This window comes from Oncorhynchus kisutch, linkage group LG18 (assembly GCF_002021735.2).
Source record: "Oncorhynchus kisutch isolate 150728-3 linkage group LG18, Okis_V2, whole genome shotgun sequence".
Taxonomy (NCBI): domain Eukaryota; kingdom Metazoa; phylum Chordata; class Actinopteri; order Salmoniformes; family Salmonidae; genus Oncorhynchus; species Oncorhynchus kisutch.
The window spans coordinates 38,762,712-38,775,272 of NC_034191.2; the positions used below are offsets into that span (position 1 = coordinate 38,762,712).

Consider the following 12,561-nt stretch of genomic DNA (forward strand, 5'->3'; position numbering starts at 1 on the left):
ACACATATGGAATCATGTCGTAAACCAAAACAGTGTTAAAGAAATAATAATTACATTTTATATTTAAGATTCTTCAAAAGTAGCCACCCTTTGCTTTGATGACATCACACTCTTGGCATTCACTCAACCAGCTTCACGAGGTAGTCCCCTGGAATACATTTCAATTAACAGGTGTGCCTTGTTAAAAGTGAATTTGTGGAATTTCTTTCCATAATGCGTTTGAGCCAATCAGTTGTGTTGTGACAAGGTAGGGGCGGAATACAGAAAATAGCCCTATTTGGTAAAAGATCAAGTCCACATTATGGCAAGAACAGCTCAAATAAGCAAAGAGAAACATCAGTCCATCATTACTTTAAGACATGCAGGTCAGTCAATCCGGAAAATTTCAAGAACTTTGAACGTTTCTCCAAGTGCAGTCGCAAAACCATCAAGCACTATGATGAAACTGGCTCTCATGAGGACCGCCACAGGAAAGGAAGACCCAGAGTTACCTCTGCTGAAGAGTTACCTCTGTTCATTAGTTACCAGCCTCAGAAATTGAAGCCCAAATAAATGCTTCACAGAGTTCAAGTAACAGACACATCAAAATCAACTGTTCAGAGGAGTGTGTGTGAATCAGGCCTTCATGTTCAAATTGCTGCGAAGAAACCACTACTAAAGGACACCAATAAAAAGAAACTTGCTTGGACCAAGAAACACAAGAAATTAACATTCGGTAGAAATCTGTCCATTGGAATTTTTTGATTCCAACCGCCGTGTCTTTTTGTGAGACGCAGTGTAGGTGAACAGATGATGATCTCTGCATGTGTGATTCCCACCGTGAAGCATGGAGGAGGTGGTGTGATGGTGTAGTGGGGCTTTGCTGGTGACAATGTCAGTGATTTATTTAGAATTCAAGGCACACTTAACCAGCATGGCTACCACAGCATTCTGCAGTGATACACCATCACATCTGGTTTGGGCTAAGTGGGACTATCAATTGTTTTTCAACAGGACAATGACCCAACACACCTCCAGGCTGTGTAAGGGCTATTTGACCAAAAAGGAGAGTGATGGAATGCTGCATCAGATGACCTGGCCTCCACGATCACCAGGCCTCAACCCAATTGAGATGGTTTGGACCGCAGATTGAGGGAAAGCAACCAACTCAGTGCTCAGCATACGTGGGACTCCTTTAAGAGTGTTGGAAAAGCATTCCAGGTGAAGCGTATTGAGAGAATGCCAAGTGTGTGCAAAGCTGTCAAGGCAAAGGGTGGCTACTTTGAAGAATCTCAAATATATAATATATTTTGATTTGTTTACAAAATGATTCAATATGTTATTTCATAGTTTTGATGTCTTCTATTATACAATGTAGAAAATAGTAAAAATAAAGAAACCCTTCAATGAGGTGTCCAAACTTGACTGGTGCTGTATATAAATATATAAACATTCTATTGAGCAGTAATGTTACTATCCTCACTACAACAAAGAAATTCTTAAATACATGTAATTTTGCCCTTGAAACATTTGAAATACTGTAGGATTCCCATTCATTCCTATGGAGGAGTACCAATATGGCAGCCGGTGGCTTCAAACCACTCATTGGCCATTTACACAGCAATCCAGGGTTTATACACATCATTGGGTGATAACCTTCCTACGTAGTTCAGCATCTACTAGCCAGCTCACCAAATGACTGCAGTGAAAGCACGAGCCCAGGAACCAGACAGGCTGTTTTGAGCAGCATTCACATCTAATTTCATCTTTAAAAACAAATCAGATTTTGCTGGAACAAATAAAAACAGTACAAGGGGCTCAGCGCTGTAAACGTGTGGAGAATCTTTAGAGGTAGAGGATAAATAACATACCCATCCCAAATGCATTTGGAGGGCGCTAAACCAAACATCTGCAACAAGGATGAGGCTCTTCATTTGGAACACTCCTCCACGTTTACATCGGGGAGGGCAAATATTGAACTTAATAAACCCGTTGAAAATGTTTTAGTGTACCATTTCACAAATATTTCTACATTTGAGTTAAACTACTGCGTTTTAGGGGAAGGCTTTACATTTCATTCACAAGGTAGATTCTTTGAAAGCTTTCCAATATGACAGCACCCTGTGTATATCAGACACTATATCATCTGGGAGGCTGGCAACCTAAATCTCAGACGATTTTAATTAAACCGATGAACCAGGGAAGTAAAATTGTCAGTGTTAAATATTCTGCAGTGCAGACTTCACTACCTTAGGGAAACATTACTTACATGTAGATGCTGGATATTTTTGAGTTGGTGCTTTTTCCAATTGCTATTTCCTGAACGCCTCAGAACACATTGGGCCTAACATTGCACTTCCTGTCTTGTCCACATGGGGGACGTCAAGACAGATCCTCAATATAAGGCAGAGCCATTGAAACCTGGGCCGAGTTCAGCAGGGCACACCGTTGAGCAGTGTTCACAGAGAAATATGTTACGTAGAACAAACACACCTCTCTGACATGTAGAAGAAGCGACCATGTCGTTTCTGTTCAGGACATTTCTATCAACAATGCTCCACAACGTTTACAACTGAACACAGAACACTACAGGAGATCTCTTTTAAAAAATTTAACTCCTCTTGATTTCAATTATGAATCACAGGAGTCATGTATTTAAAAAAATGTTTTAATATGTAACAGCTACAGGATAAAAAAACCAACTTTGTCTCGTTTAAAATAAGAATAAAGGATGTGACTTACACTTCTCTTCACACACAGACAGGCTACCATAGAATCAGTGCAAAAACATTCCCCAGGTAAAAACAACTTTAAAAAAGATTAAAACAAGAGTAAAGTGCATGTTGTTTGAGAAACAGCCCACTAATTATAGTTGTAGAAATTACAGCTGTTTTAGAAACCATAAGGGGGGGGGGCACAGACACACATACCTCCACAGACTCAGCATTCACCTGAACATACACAGACCACAAGTCCACACTAACAGATTACATAGGGTCCAACACAGCTAGTCAGTGCACACATACGACAGACAAGGGCCCAAGGGGGACAGTCTGGAACATAGTGCACATGTAGGGCCTAGGCAACCCCACACACACACACTCATAGACACCCTCGGCCTAGGGCCGAGTGTAGTGAGGTTACATGGTATTGTAGAGCACAGTGGCAGTCCGTTTCTTGTCGGTAGCCTTGCGGACCCGCCGCAGCAGGTGACTCTTCCCACTCTTCGGGGACTGGGTGTGGGTGAGCTGGGGGGAGAGGTCTGTCTCTAGCTCCTCCCCTTGATGAACAAGAAATGGAGGTGAGGAGGGAGATGGGGGATCACTCCATGCAATCTGGGAGCCCCTATCAGTCCTGTCTGGGTCCAGTGGGTACACCCCCTTTAGGGGGGCCCTGGGGGTGGTGGGGGGGTTCCAGGACAACACCCGCTGCTTTTTGGAGACATCTTCTAAGCTGGGGTGATGGTGAGAGCGGGGGTGAGGGGTGGGCACCAATGGGAGTCCATGAGGGCTGGCAGTGGTGGGCCGTAGGTCCCAGTCACTCAGGTCGTTGGCTGACAGCTCCAGGCAGTCCAGCTTGGCTAGCGAGGCTGAGCGCTTCATCAAGGAGGGGGGCGTGAGGCCCGCCTGGCGGATCCGCACCTCGATCTCCATGGCCCTATGCCACAAGGGCATCTCCCTGTGATGCAGGCCCTGGAGCGGATGCTGCCCCTGACCAGGTCTCTCTCCAGCCCCCAGTCCCAGCCCCCCTGCCTCATACAAGAAGGCCTGCAGCTCCCTCAGAGTCTCCTGGATCTTCTCCAGCTCCTCACTGCTGCGTGCCAGGGCCAGCTTTCCGTGGTGGGGTGGGGTAGGAGAGGGGCGATCCGTGTCTGAGTCCAGGGCCGTCACCCCCTCCAGCCACAGCAGTGCAGGGGAGGCCCGGAGCTGGGCCCTAGATGGCTCCAGAGACGGGCACACGATGATTGGGATTGGCTTAGGGGTGTTGCAGGCGTCTGGGTAGTGAGAGAAGGAAGGCTCTGGGGCAACGTCCATGTCTAAGACGACAAACCCTCCCTCCTCTGTTCCTCTGGTAAATTCTCTGTCTCCTTTGGGCTCTGCAGACACAGTGAAAGCCTCGTTCAGTATTCTTCCTTGTTCAGGAGCAGGGGGGAAGTCAGTGGTAGGAGCGAGGAGGGGTGGGCAGTCCGTGCTTGTCGTTTGGAGAGGAGAGGGTGTGGGGTGAAACTCTGCACTGGGGGAGTGGAGAGGGGAGCGTTGGGTAGACGTGTTGCTGAGAGTTAAGTCCAGCTCCTGCCTCAGCCTCTGCTCCAGCTGTTTGGTTGCCCTGCGCACCGAGCCAGCCGGCCAATCCGAGGGAGGCGTGGAGGGGGATTGTGGGTAGGAGGAGGGCGAGGTCAGTGGTGCCACCTCGTCCTGGTCATCTGGGCACAGCTGCTGGGGGCTGCGGGGAGCCGGCTGAGCGGAGGAGAGGGGCGTCGCTGCCGGAGGGTGGGATATGGACTCTATCTCTGTGACGATATGGCGGACTGACACGCCGTTGTCGTGATGGGGAGGCGGCGAGGCTTTGGCGTGACTGGATCGGTCGCTACAGTCCTCCGTATGGGGCGAACTCTGAGATGGAGACGGAACAGAGAGAATGGTTTGAATGTCTGCTTTAAATGATACCTAAGCACAGTTACCTTTGTATTAATGCTGGAGCATCACTAAAAGCTTCTAAAAGACATTTTACAGAAAGAAAAGAACACCACCATCACAAAGTCTGTAGACAACAGCTGTCTCAGACTGCTGATCTAGGATCAGCTCCTCCTGTCAATATAATCTTATTCGTTGTGATCTCAAAGGCAAAACTGATGCCAAATCAGCCCTCCTAGTCTGAGATGCTTGATATATAGGGCCCCTGATGTTACATATTAGCAATGTATTAGCAATGGAAACTGATCATAAATGTAACGGTACTTTCAATAGGTGGCAGTATTGTACAAACCATCCCCAAAGACATCCTTGTGTTGCCCCCTCCCTATCCAATGGATTTGATCATAATCCATTCGATTGACTGCCTCCATTGAGTACTGTAATCTTGTTAATCACTCAGTAACTCTCAGCAGGGCTGTGGAGCCCTGAAGACCATAGACAGGAGGCTGGCGTTCATCATTCGAAGTAATTTCAATGTATAAAAAAAAAACACCAAAAAACATGGCCACCTCACCTTTCCCTGTTCCTCTTCCTCTGTGACTGGCAGTGCTCCAGCAGGGTTCTCGGGGGACAGCAGCTGCAGCTCCTGGCTGGGGCACCGCGGCTGAGGCGTCCGCTGAGACATCTGCTCCGAAAGAATCCGAGTCCTTCCGTCTTGGGACAGGCCCAGGAATTTCTCCCGGGCGCTGAAGAAGTCAATGCTGTCTGTGCTGAGGTTGGAGGACGCGGTAACACATGTGGTGTCAACAGGGTTAGCGAGGACAGTATCTTTGTCACCGCCACCACTGGGGTTGTTGTTGTCATCATTGGCGTAGGGTCCTAAAGACAGTGGCGTTGTTGCGGTGAGTGGGCTCACGGCCATGGGGATCCCTGGGGACACCATAATGACACTTTCCCCCCTCTCGCTCAGCGGGTCTGACAGGGAGTATCCCAGGGTGTCCGAGTCGTCGCTGGACTCCAGGGTGGCCTGAGATACGACTTCTGAGCTGCTGAGGTCAGGCAGATCCAGGGTCAGCGCTACACTCTGGTCTTTCTGTTTAGGCACAGGACTGGACAGCTGTGTGCTCAAACCTAGATGGTGGGATTTGGCCAGTGGCTGGGGGAAGAGAGAAGGAGGGAGGATATGCAGTGAGGGGGGAGGATGGGGGACGGCGGTGATTGGCACTGTCACGGCCACCACCGCCAGAGCAGAGTTGTCCATTCTTTCCTCCGGCACCACCGTAGCCGCCCGCGGAGCAGGCAGCGGCGGGAGGAAGGGGTCCTGGCGGGGTCCCCGCCCTCGAGAAGACCGGTTCTCCCGGGAGTCACACAGACCGTTGGATGCTGACGGGCCAGGGGAGTGTGAGTGTGAGCGAGTGAGTCGGACGGGCTCCGACTGGGTGTCTGAGATGTGGGAGCCCTTGGCCTTGTTGTTAGGGTCATTGGCGGCGCCAAGCGCCTGGAGCAGGAAGCGTTGCAGGGATGGGGTGGGGCCGTTGTTGTTGTGGGGGTCCGAGTGGCCCAAGGTGTGGCTGTGAGGGCGCGTCTTACACAGCAGAGACTCGTGGCGTTCTGAGAGGTCGCTGTCCGAGTGGGAGCGCCACAACTTGTTGTGCCTCTGCTTACTGCAGAGAAAGAGAAAGGAGGAGGAAAAGAACAAACTGTCAATTCTCTTCATTCCATCATTTACACTGGAAAAGAGGTCACTGCAGAGCCAGTCGTCTGTGTGGCCCAGGATGTGAGAGCTGTGTGTGTGTGTCTGTCTACCTGGCCAGCAAGATACCCTGGTACTCCTCCAGCTGCTTCATGAAGGAGGGGTTGGGCTTGGTGACGCCGCGACGCTCCTTGACGTAGTCGAAGGCCCTCCCCAGGTCCCAGCCGTACTCCTTCATGGCGTAAGCGATCACCGTGGAGGCCGAGCGACTCACACCCATCTTACAGTGGACCAGGCACTTAGCCCCTGCTTTCCTAATAGGGGAACACAGAGCACGGGTTAGAGGAGAGGGAGTGAAGAGGACAAGCTGATGACATACAGTGCATTCAGTAAGTATTCAGACCCCTTCCCCACATTTTTGTTATGTTACAGGCTTGTACTAAAATGGATTCAATTATTTTTTCTCCTCAATCTTCACACAATACCACATAATAAAAAATAGGTGTAGAAAAAGAATCTCTTATATAAAATATAACATTTACATAAGTATTCAGACCCTTTACTCAGTGCTTTGTTGAAGCACCTTTGGCAGCGATTACATCCTTGAGTCTTCTTGGGTATGATGCTACAGTACAAGCTTGGCACACCTGTGTTTGGGGAGTTTCTCCCATTCTTCTCTGCAGATCCTCTCAAGCTCTGTCAGGTTGGATGGGGAGCGTTGCTGTTCAGCTATTTTCAGGACTCTCCAGAGATCTTCGATTGAGTTCAAGTCTGGACCACTCAAGGACATTCCCTCCTGCGTTATCTTGGCTGTGTGCTTAAGGTTGTTGTCCTGTTGGAAGGTGAACCTTTGCCCCAGTCTGAGGTCCTGAGCAGGTTTGTTCCGTTCATCTTTCCCTCAATCCTGACTAGTCTCCCAATTCTCTCTCGGAGCTTTACGGACAATTCCTTCAAACACATGGCTTGGTTTTTGCTCTGAGACAGGTGTGTAGAGACAGGTGTGTACCTTTCCAAATCATGTCCAATCAATTGAATTTACCACAGGTGGACTCCAATGAAGTTGTAGAAACATCAAAGATAATCAATGGCGACAGGATGCACCTGAGCTCAATTTCGAGTCTCACAGTAAAGGCGCTTTGTCATTATGGGGTAGTGTGTGTAGATTGATGAGGATTTTATTTATTTAATCCATTTTAGAATAAGGCTGTAACGTTTCAAAATGTTGAAAAGGGGAAGGGGTCTGAATACTTTCCGAATGCACTGTACAGTATTGTATCTTGATATAGTGTCTCATGGTTATGGTATAGAGCCTTCAAACTCAACTCTGGACCTAGAAGCCAGTTCTACTGCTTGTTTTCATTGTTCCCCTCTAATCAGGGACTGATTTAGACCTGGGACACCAGGTGGGTGCAATTAATTCTCAGGTAGAACAGTAAACCAGCTGTCTCCAGACTTCGCAGGGTTAGAGTTGAATACCCCTGGTAAAGACCATTCACATTGCTAAAAAGAACAATGCTATAATCAAATATGCAAAAAATGAAATTTTAATATAAACATTCTCAAAATTAAAGCGAATCCTCTTAAAACCTAATCAATAATACTACATTTTCTTTGACAGATGGCTTTCTAGAGACTCCAGGACACCGAATAGAGTGCATCATATCAGAGCTCTTACTTGGCCTTGGTGATGAACTTGTAGGTGTCATTCCAGTACTCCAGCAGGTTGGTGGCCTCCTCGTCGTACACGCGGATGTTGTGGTACTCAAACATGCCCGGGAAGAAGTTGTCGATCTCCCGCGTCACGTTGAGGATGTACCTCACACTGAAGGAGTGAAACGGAGAACATTACTCGTTGGAACTTCTACTCAGTATTGAAACTGTGCTGCAACTGTCACAGTAACCAACAGTCTGACATTGATGATAGACAAGTCAGAATGGTCTCTTACCCGCTGGTCTGCAGCTCCTCCAAGTTTGAAGCGTTCCACTCAGAGCCCTGGATACAGAAACAGAATTAAGTCCAAACTCGACAGATAATCTTAGAGATATCAGCAGACAAACAGGCAGAAAAAGGTACAAAAAGAGGAAGACGACTTAAAAGTAGTGCACTATACAGGCAATAGGGTGCCACAGTCCTTGACCGTGTACTTACCAGGTAAACATGGTCAAAGATCTCTGTGGGGCTGTCCATCTGACCCAGGATGACGATCATCTCGTTGTCAATAAACTCCTTGAACTCCCGAAGGTTGCACACCATCTGCATCTCCAGCTCTGTGCGAATCTGATGAGGAACCAGTAGAGAACCCGTTAGAACCCGTACATAACCTGTTCGAACCAGAACCGGTAGTGTGCGTGCGTCGACGCCTGTAACCCACCTCTTTGGAGGTGACATTCTCCAGGTCTTTCTGCATCATGATCTCGCGGAGGCGAGTCTTGATCAACCTCTCCGTGCGCTCCCTCTCTGTGGGCCTGTGGACACACAAAACACACCCTCAGTACACACACACCTCTCAGTCCACCTCGGAGGGTTACGGGGGCTCAATTTACCTCTCACCCAAAACAGCTTGACACACCACACTAAATAGGACTTAGAGGAACTCACTAAAGCCACTTCGTGCCCCAGGTTCTCCACATCATACAAAACCACAGAGCTCAGTCCACATTTGTTCTTGTTATAACGAGTCCCTGCCCTCCCTTCTCTAACTGCATTTGAGGACACATTTAGCCACTTGCGCAGCACTAAGGGAAACATGCCCTGATTAGGTCCCATGAGACCCTGCTTCTGTTCTCCCCCCTCCCTCAGTCCCCACCCCCCCCAATCACTCGCTCACTCCCTCTATCCTCGTCTGTTCCCCCTCGCGATCTCTCGCTCCTGCTCCTACCAAATCACCTCTCGTCACAATTCACACCGTAATGTAGGCCAGTGGCTATGCTCCCACAACAGTCAACATTGTGCAGCAGCAGCAACAGGTGTGTTGGGCTTTTGTGTCCCAGTCTGATGACCCGTCACGCTTATTATTATTATGACACGTCCTTATTGGAACATCGGAAAGAGCTTGTTTATAGAAACAAAGACTTGATTGAACTCTTGAGGAAAGGGTTTGGGGACTTGGGACACTTGAAACTTGTTGCACATTCCAGGACGAGACAGAGCTATCGCCGGGGTTGGGTTACTGGTTCTGCCAAGAGACCCTGACCACTTTGAATAACACACACACACGCCAATGAACTCAAGGGTAGGGATAAATTTAATTTTAACTCAGTCAATTCAAGAAGTAAACTCGGAATTGGAATCCATTGGAATTTCAGTTGACCACCTGAATTGAAATCGACCCCAACACACTACAGTCATAAGCGATACACTGTATGCAATTTCACACATTCACGCTATACATGCATATACCAAATCTGGGTAAAATCAGAGTATGGCCTCAATACTGAATAGAAGGAATGTGCAATGAGCGAGGGCAAATAATATGATGTCTGATTGTCATCGACAGGGATCTTAGCTTCGGCAGTGACCCCAACAGGATTTAATAACAACACTAGCATAGTCTGCCTTTAAGTGTGTGTGCACAGTACTCAAGCCTAACCAGGGTGTGTGTGTGTGTGCAGTATGTGTGTGTGCACGTCTTTCCACTGTGCCTGCATGGCGCGCCTTAACGCTCGCTGGGACGTTTGATGTCACTGCGGAGGCTTAGGGAGAGGCTTTACTCTCCTCATCTCTCCAGGAAAATACCTTTAAACCGCTTTGGGTTTGACCTCTTTCCCCTGCCTCGGTGGCACTCAGTCCATTCCTCTCCTTAAAACATCTCCCAGCATGTCAAGTGGTATTATCTCTACTCAATTACTCATCCGTCACCCCTCCATCCTCCCCTTCGTTCCAACTGCCCACCTGCTTCTGTCTATCCGTCCGCTCGTCTACCCATCTGTCTAGCTACTTTTTCCAAATGCAGAAATAAAGCGGTCACGGAGAGAGGGCTATTTTAGACGCTGCTGGCACGCAAGCCGAGTTCCGGCGTTACAGAAAGGCCCCCCTAAACGAGCAGGCACACGTGACCGCGACTGGGTGGGGAATTTCCCCGGTTAATACAACCTGAAACCCAGAGCTGCATCCTCCTGCTACAGCAGATTGCTGATACCTCGGTCATAACCAGGTAATGCTGAGAGCTTTGAGGGGTCTGACCTCTGGTCTCTAAGGCAAAGGTTGCAGGGGTCCTAGAAGGTCTGCCTGAAGCTGGGAGTCGTGGCAACAAGGGAATCAGATGGCACTGCACTCGTAATTGGGCAATGTTGTTTTCATTGGGAGATAAGTTGGTGTGAGTCCAGCTGACCTAACCCCCACAAGACCTCACCACAGTTGCTTAATATGTGTGTGTGTGTGTGTGTCTGACTGAGTGGTACACTCACACGTCGGTGAAGAGGACGGGCGAGTCGGCGCGGTGGGACTGGACGTCCTGCATGGCGTTCCACTCGTTGATGCAGACCTGGTCAGAGGAGACCTGGCTCTGATAGTAGCTGACCCAGGTCAGGAACAGGCTGCCGGGGTAGTAGTTGTGACAGCGGGCCACCTCGCACGCCTTGTGGAGCGACTGCAGGGCGGACCTGGGGGGGGAACAGGGGGAGGTGGAGAGGTAAGAAGAGGGGGAAAAAGCATGATAACAGGATAAACAACGTAAAACAGGGGACAAGTATAGAGGAAGAGGGGGGGGGGGTCCAAAGTCTGAGGAACAGAGACGGCGATGACAGGGGGAGCGCTCACCACATGGCCTGGACAGAGACCGGTTTGAAGACATGGACCCTGTTGACCGTGGACACACTGAAGCCCCTACAGAGACACAGACAGGTTATGTGACAGTCCCACTGGGCAAAAGAACGACAGTAAACGCAAGGAGGAGGAAACAGGTGTCGTATCGCTCTTCTTACCCGTCTCCGTCCAAGTGGATCAGTGTGTCGCTCCACAGGGGTAGAACCAGCCCCATTGTGCATGAGCTGCAGGAGGAGAACGCTGTTAAAGACGTGACACACACACACCTCCAAAAGATGTGGGTCTCTAACACACACTGCATGCAGTAGTACTAACTACGAACCTGTCTGAGGAGCCAAAGTCCATGCCCAGCACCACACTCTCCTCCGTGTCCTGTCTCCCATTGGTGGACACCACCACCATGTAGCGCGTGCACTGAGGCTGAGCGTACGCGCTCTCCAAGCGCACAGCCTTATGGGACGACGGGAGAGGGAGAGAAAAGGAGGGATGAGGTCAAACTCTCTGCATTTTGGAAGTATTCGTCAGAATAGTCCCCAGACTCATTTGTCTGCCATGTGAATGAAACGTCATGAATTTGACATTTGCGCTTCACGTATGAGAGCGCGGCGCCGAGCGTGCGAGATGACGTACCAGGCGGATGTTGTCTTCTGGCCGCAGCACGGTGAACATGGTCTGCAGGTGCAGCTGGAGGTCACCTGAGGGAGGAGAGAGAGCGAGCATCAGTCCACGAGCAGCGTCGTACACCCTGCATGCCATCTGCGCCTACACAATCCTCCTCTGGGTGAAGTCAGTCCACATTATACAGGCATACAAAACAGTGTCTGATTAAAACGAAGCAAGAAACTTTAAAAAAATAAAACATTTAAACACAGCTCGGGGAAACATTTACATTCGAAAGCAGCCGAAAAACACAAAGTGTCCTTCACAATTACTACTACAAGGGCCAAAAGGACATTCGTCATTGAAAATAAGAGAAGAAAAAAAACATTAGGGCTGGTACATACGACTAACAGAGTTGGGAAAAACCTCCTAGCAAACCCAGCGGAGCAGAGAGTTACAACAATTATCTCTGCCCTTGAGCACGAGGACACTCGTATGGAAAAACACTCGCCTAAATAGCAACTCTATGGCAAGGCAACGTGCAGTCAGTGGACCACCGGTGTCATATTGTAACAGCTATGGGGTCAATTGAACTGGACAGCTCTGCTCTGGTGACTTACACAACAGCACAAGGGTTTGTTCCCTCAACACTGCAGAATGCCTGCTGCATTCCAACGATAAGCAGCACTATGGTTAGGCCTCATGTTGGGGCTGTATCAGTTTCCCATGAGTCTGTGTTGAGTTTTGGGGCGCGTTCAGCAGGACACATCGTTGTGGAACATTCAGATAGAAATAGCCTATGTTATAAAGAGCTGAACAGACAGGCATCACTGACATGTAAAGTAAGGAATCGCGTTGGCCGTATGTGTGGCATTTCTATCATGAACGTT

At 49.0% G+C, this 12,561-nt stretch overlaps 1 protein-coding gene across 2 annotated transcripts in view; it reads right to left on the minus strand.

Annotated features, from left to right (window-relative positions):
- Positions 1-2,633: 2,633 nt before the first annotated feature.
- Positions 2,634-12,561, minus strand: part of LOC109908966 (uncharacterized) — a 48,688-nt gene continuing 38,760 nt past the window's right edge. For both annotated transcript variants that reach the window (XM_020507789.2, XM_020507788.2), the window contains 12 exons: positions 11,702-11,766; positions 11,394-11,521; positions 11,230-11,295; positions 11,066-11,131; positions 10,714-10,908; positions 8,679-8,772; positions 8,456-8,584; positions 8,253-8,299; positions 7,982-8,128; positions 6,420-6,620; positions 5,188-6,277; positions 2,634-4,592 (listed from right to left, as the gene is read on the minus strand). In XM_020507789.2, the coding sequence (XP_020363378.1) occupies positions 3,120-4,592; positions 5,188-6,277; positions 6,420-6,620; positions 7,982-8,128; positions 8,253-8,299; positions 8,456-8,584; positions 8,679-8,772; positions 10,714-10,908; positions 11,066-11,131; positions 11,230-11,295; positions 11,394-11,521; positions 11,702-11,766 (3,701 nt within the window). In that variant the 3' untranslated portion in view covers positions 2,634-3,119. The remainder of the gene's footprint in view (positions 4,593-5,187; positions 6,278-6,419; positions 6,621-7,981; positions 8,129-8,252; positions 8,300-8,455; positions 8,585-8,678; positions 8,773-10,713; positions 10,909-11,065; positions 11,132-11,229; positions 11,296-11,393; positions 11,522-11,701; positions 11,767-12,561) is intronic.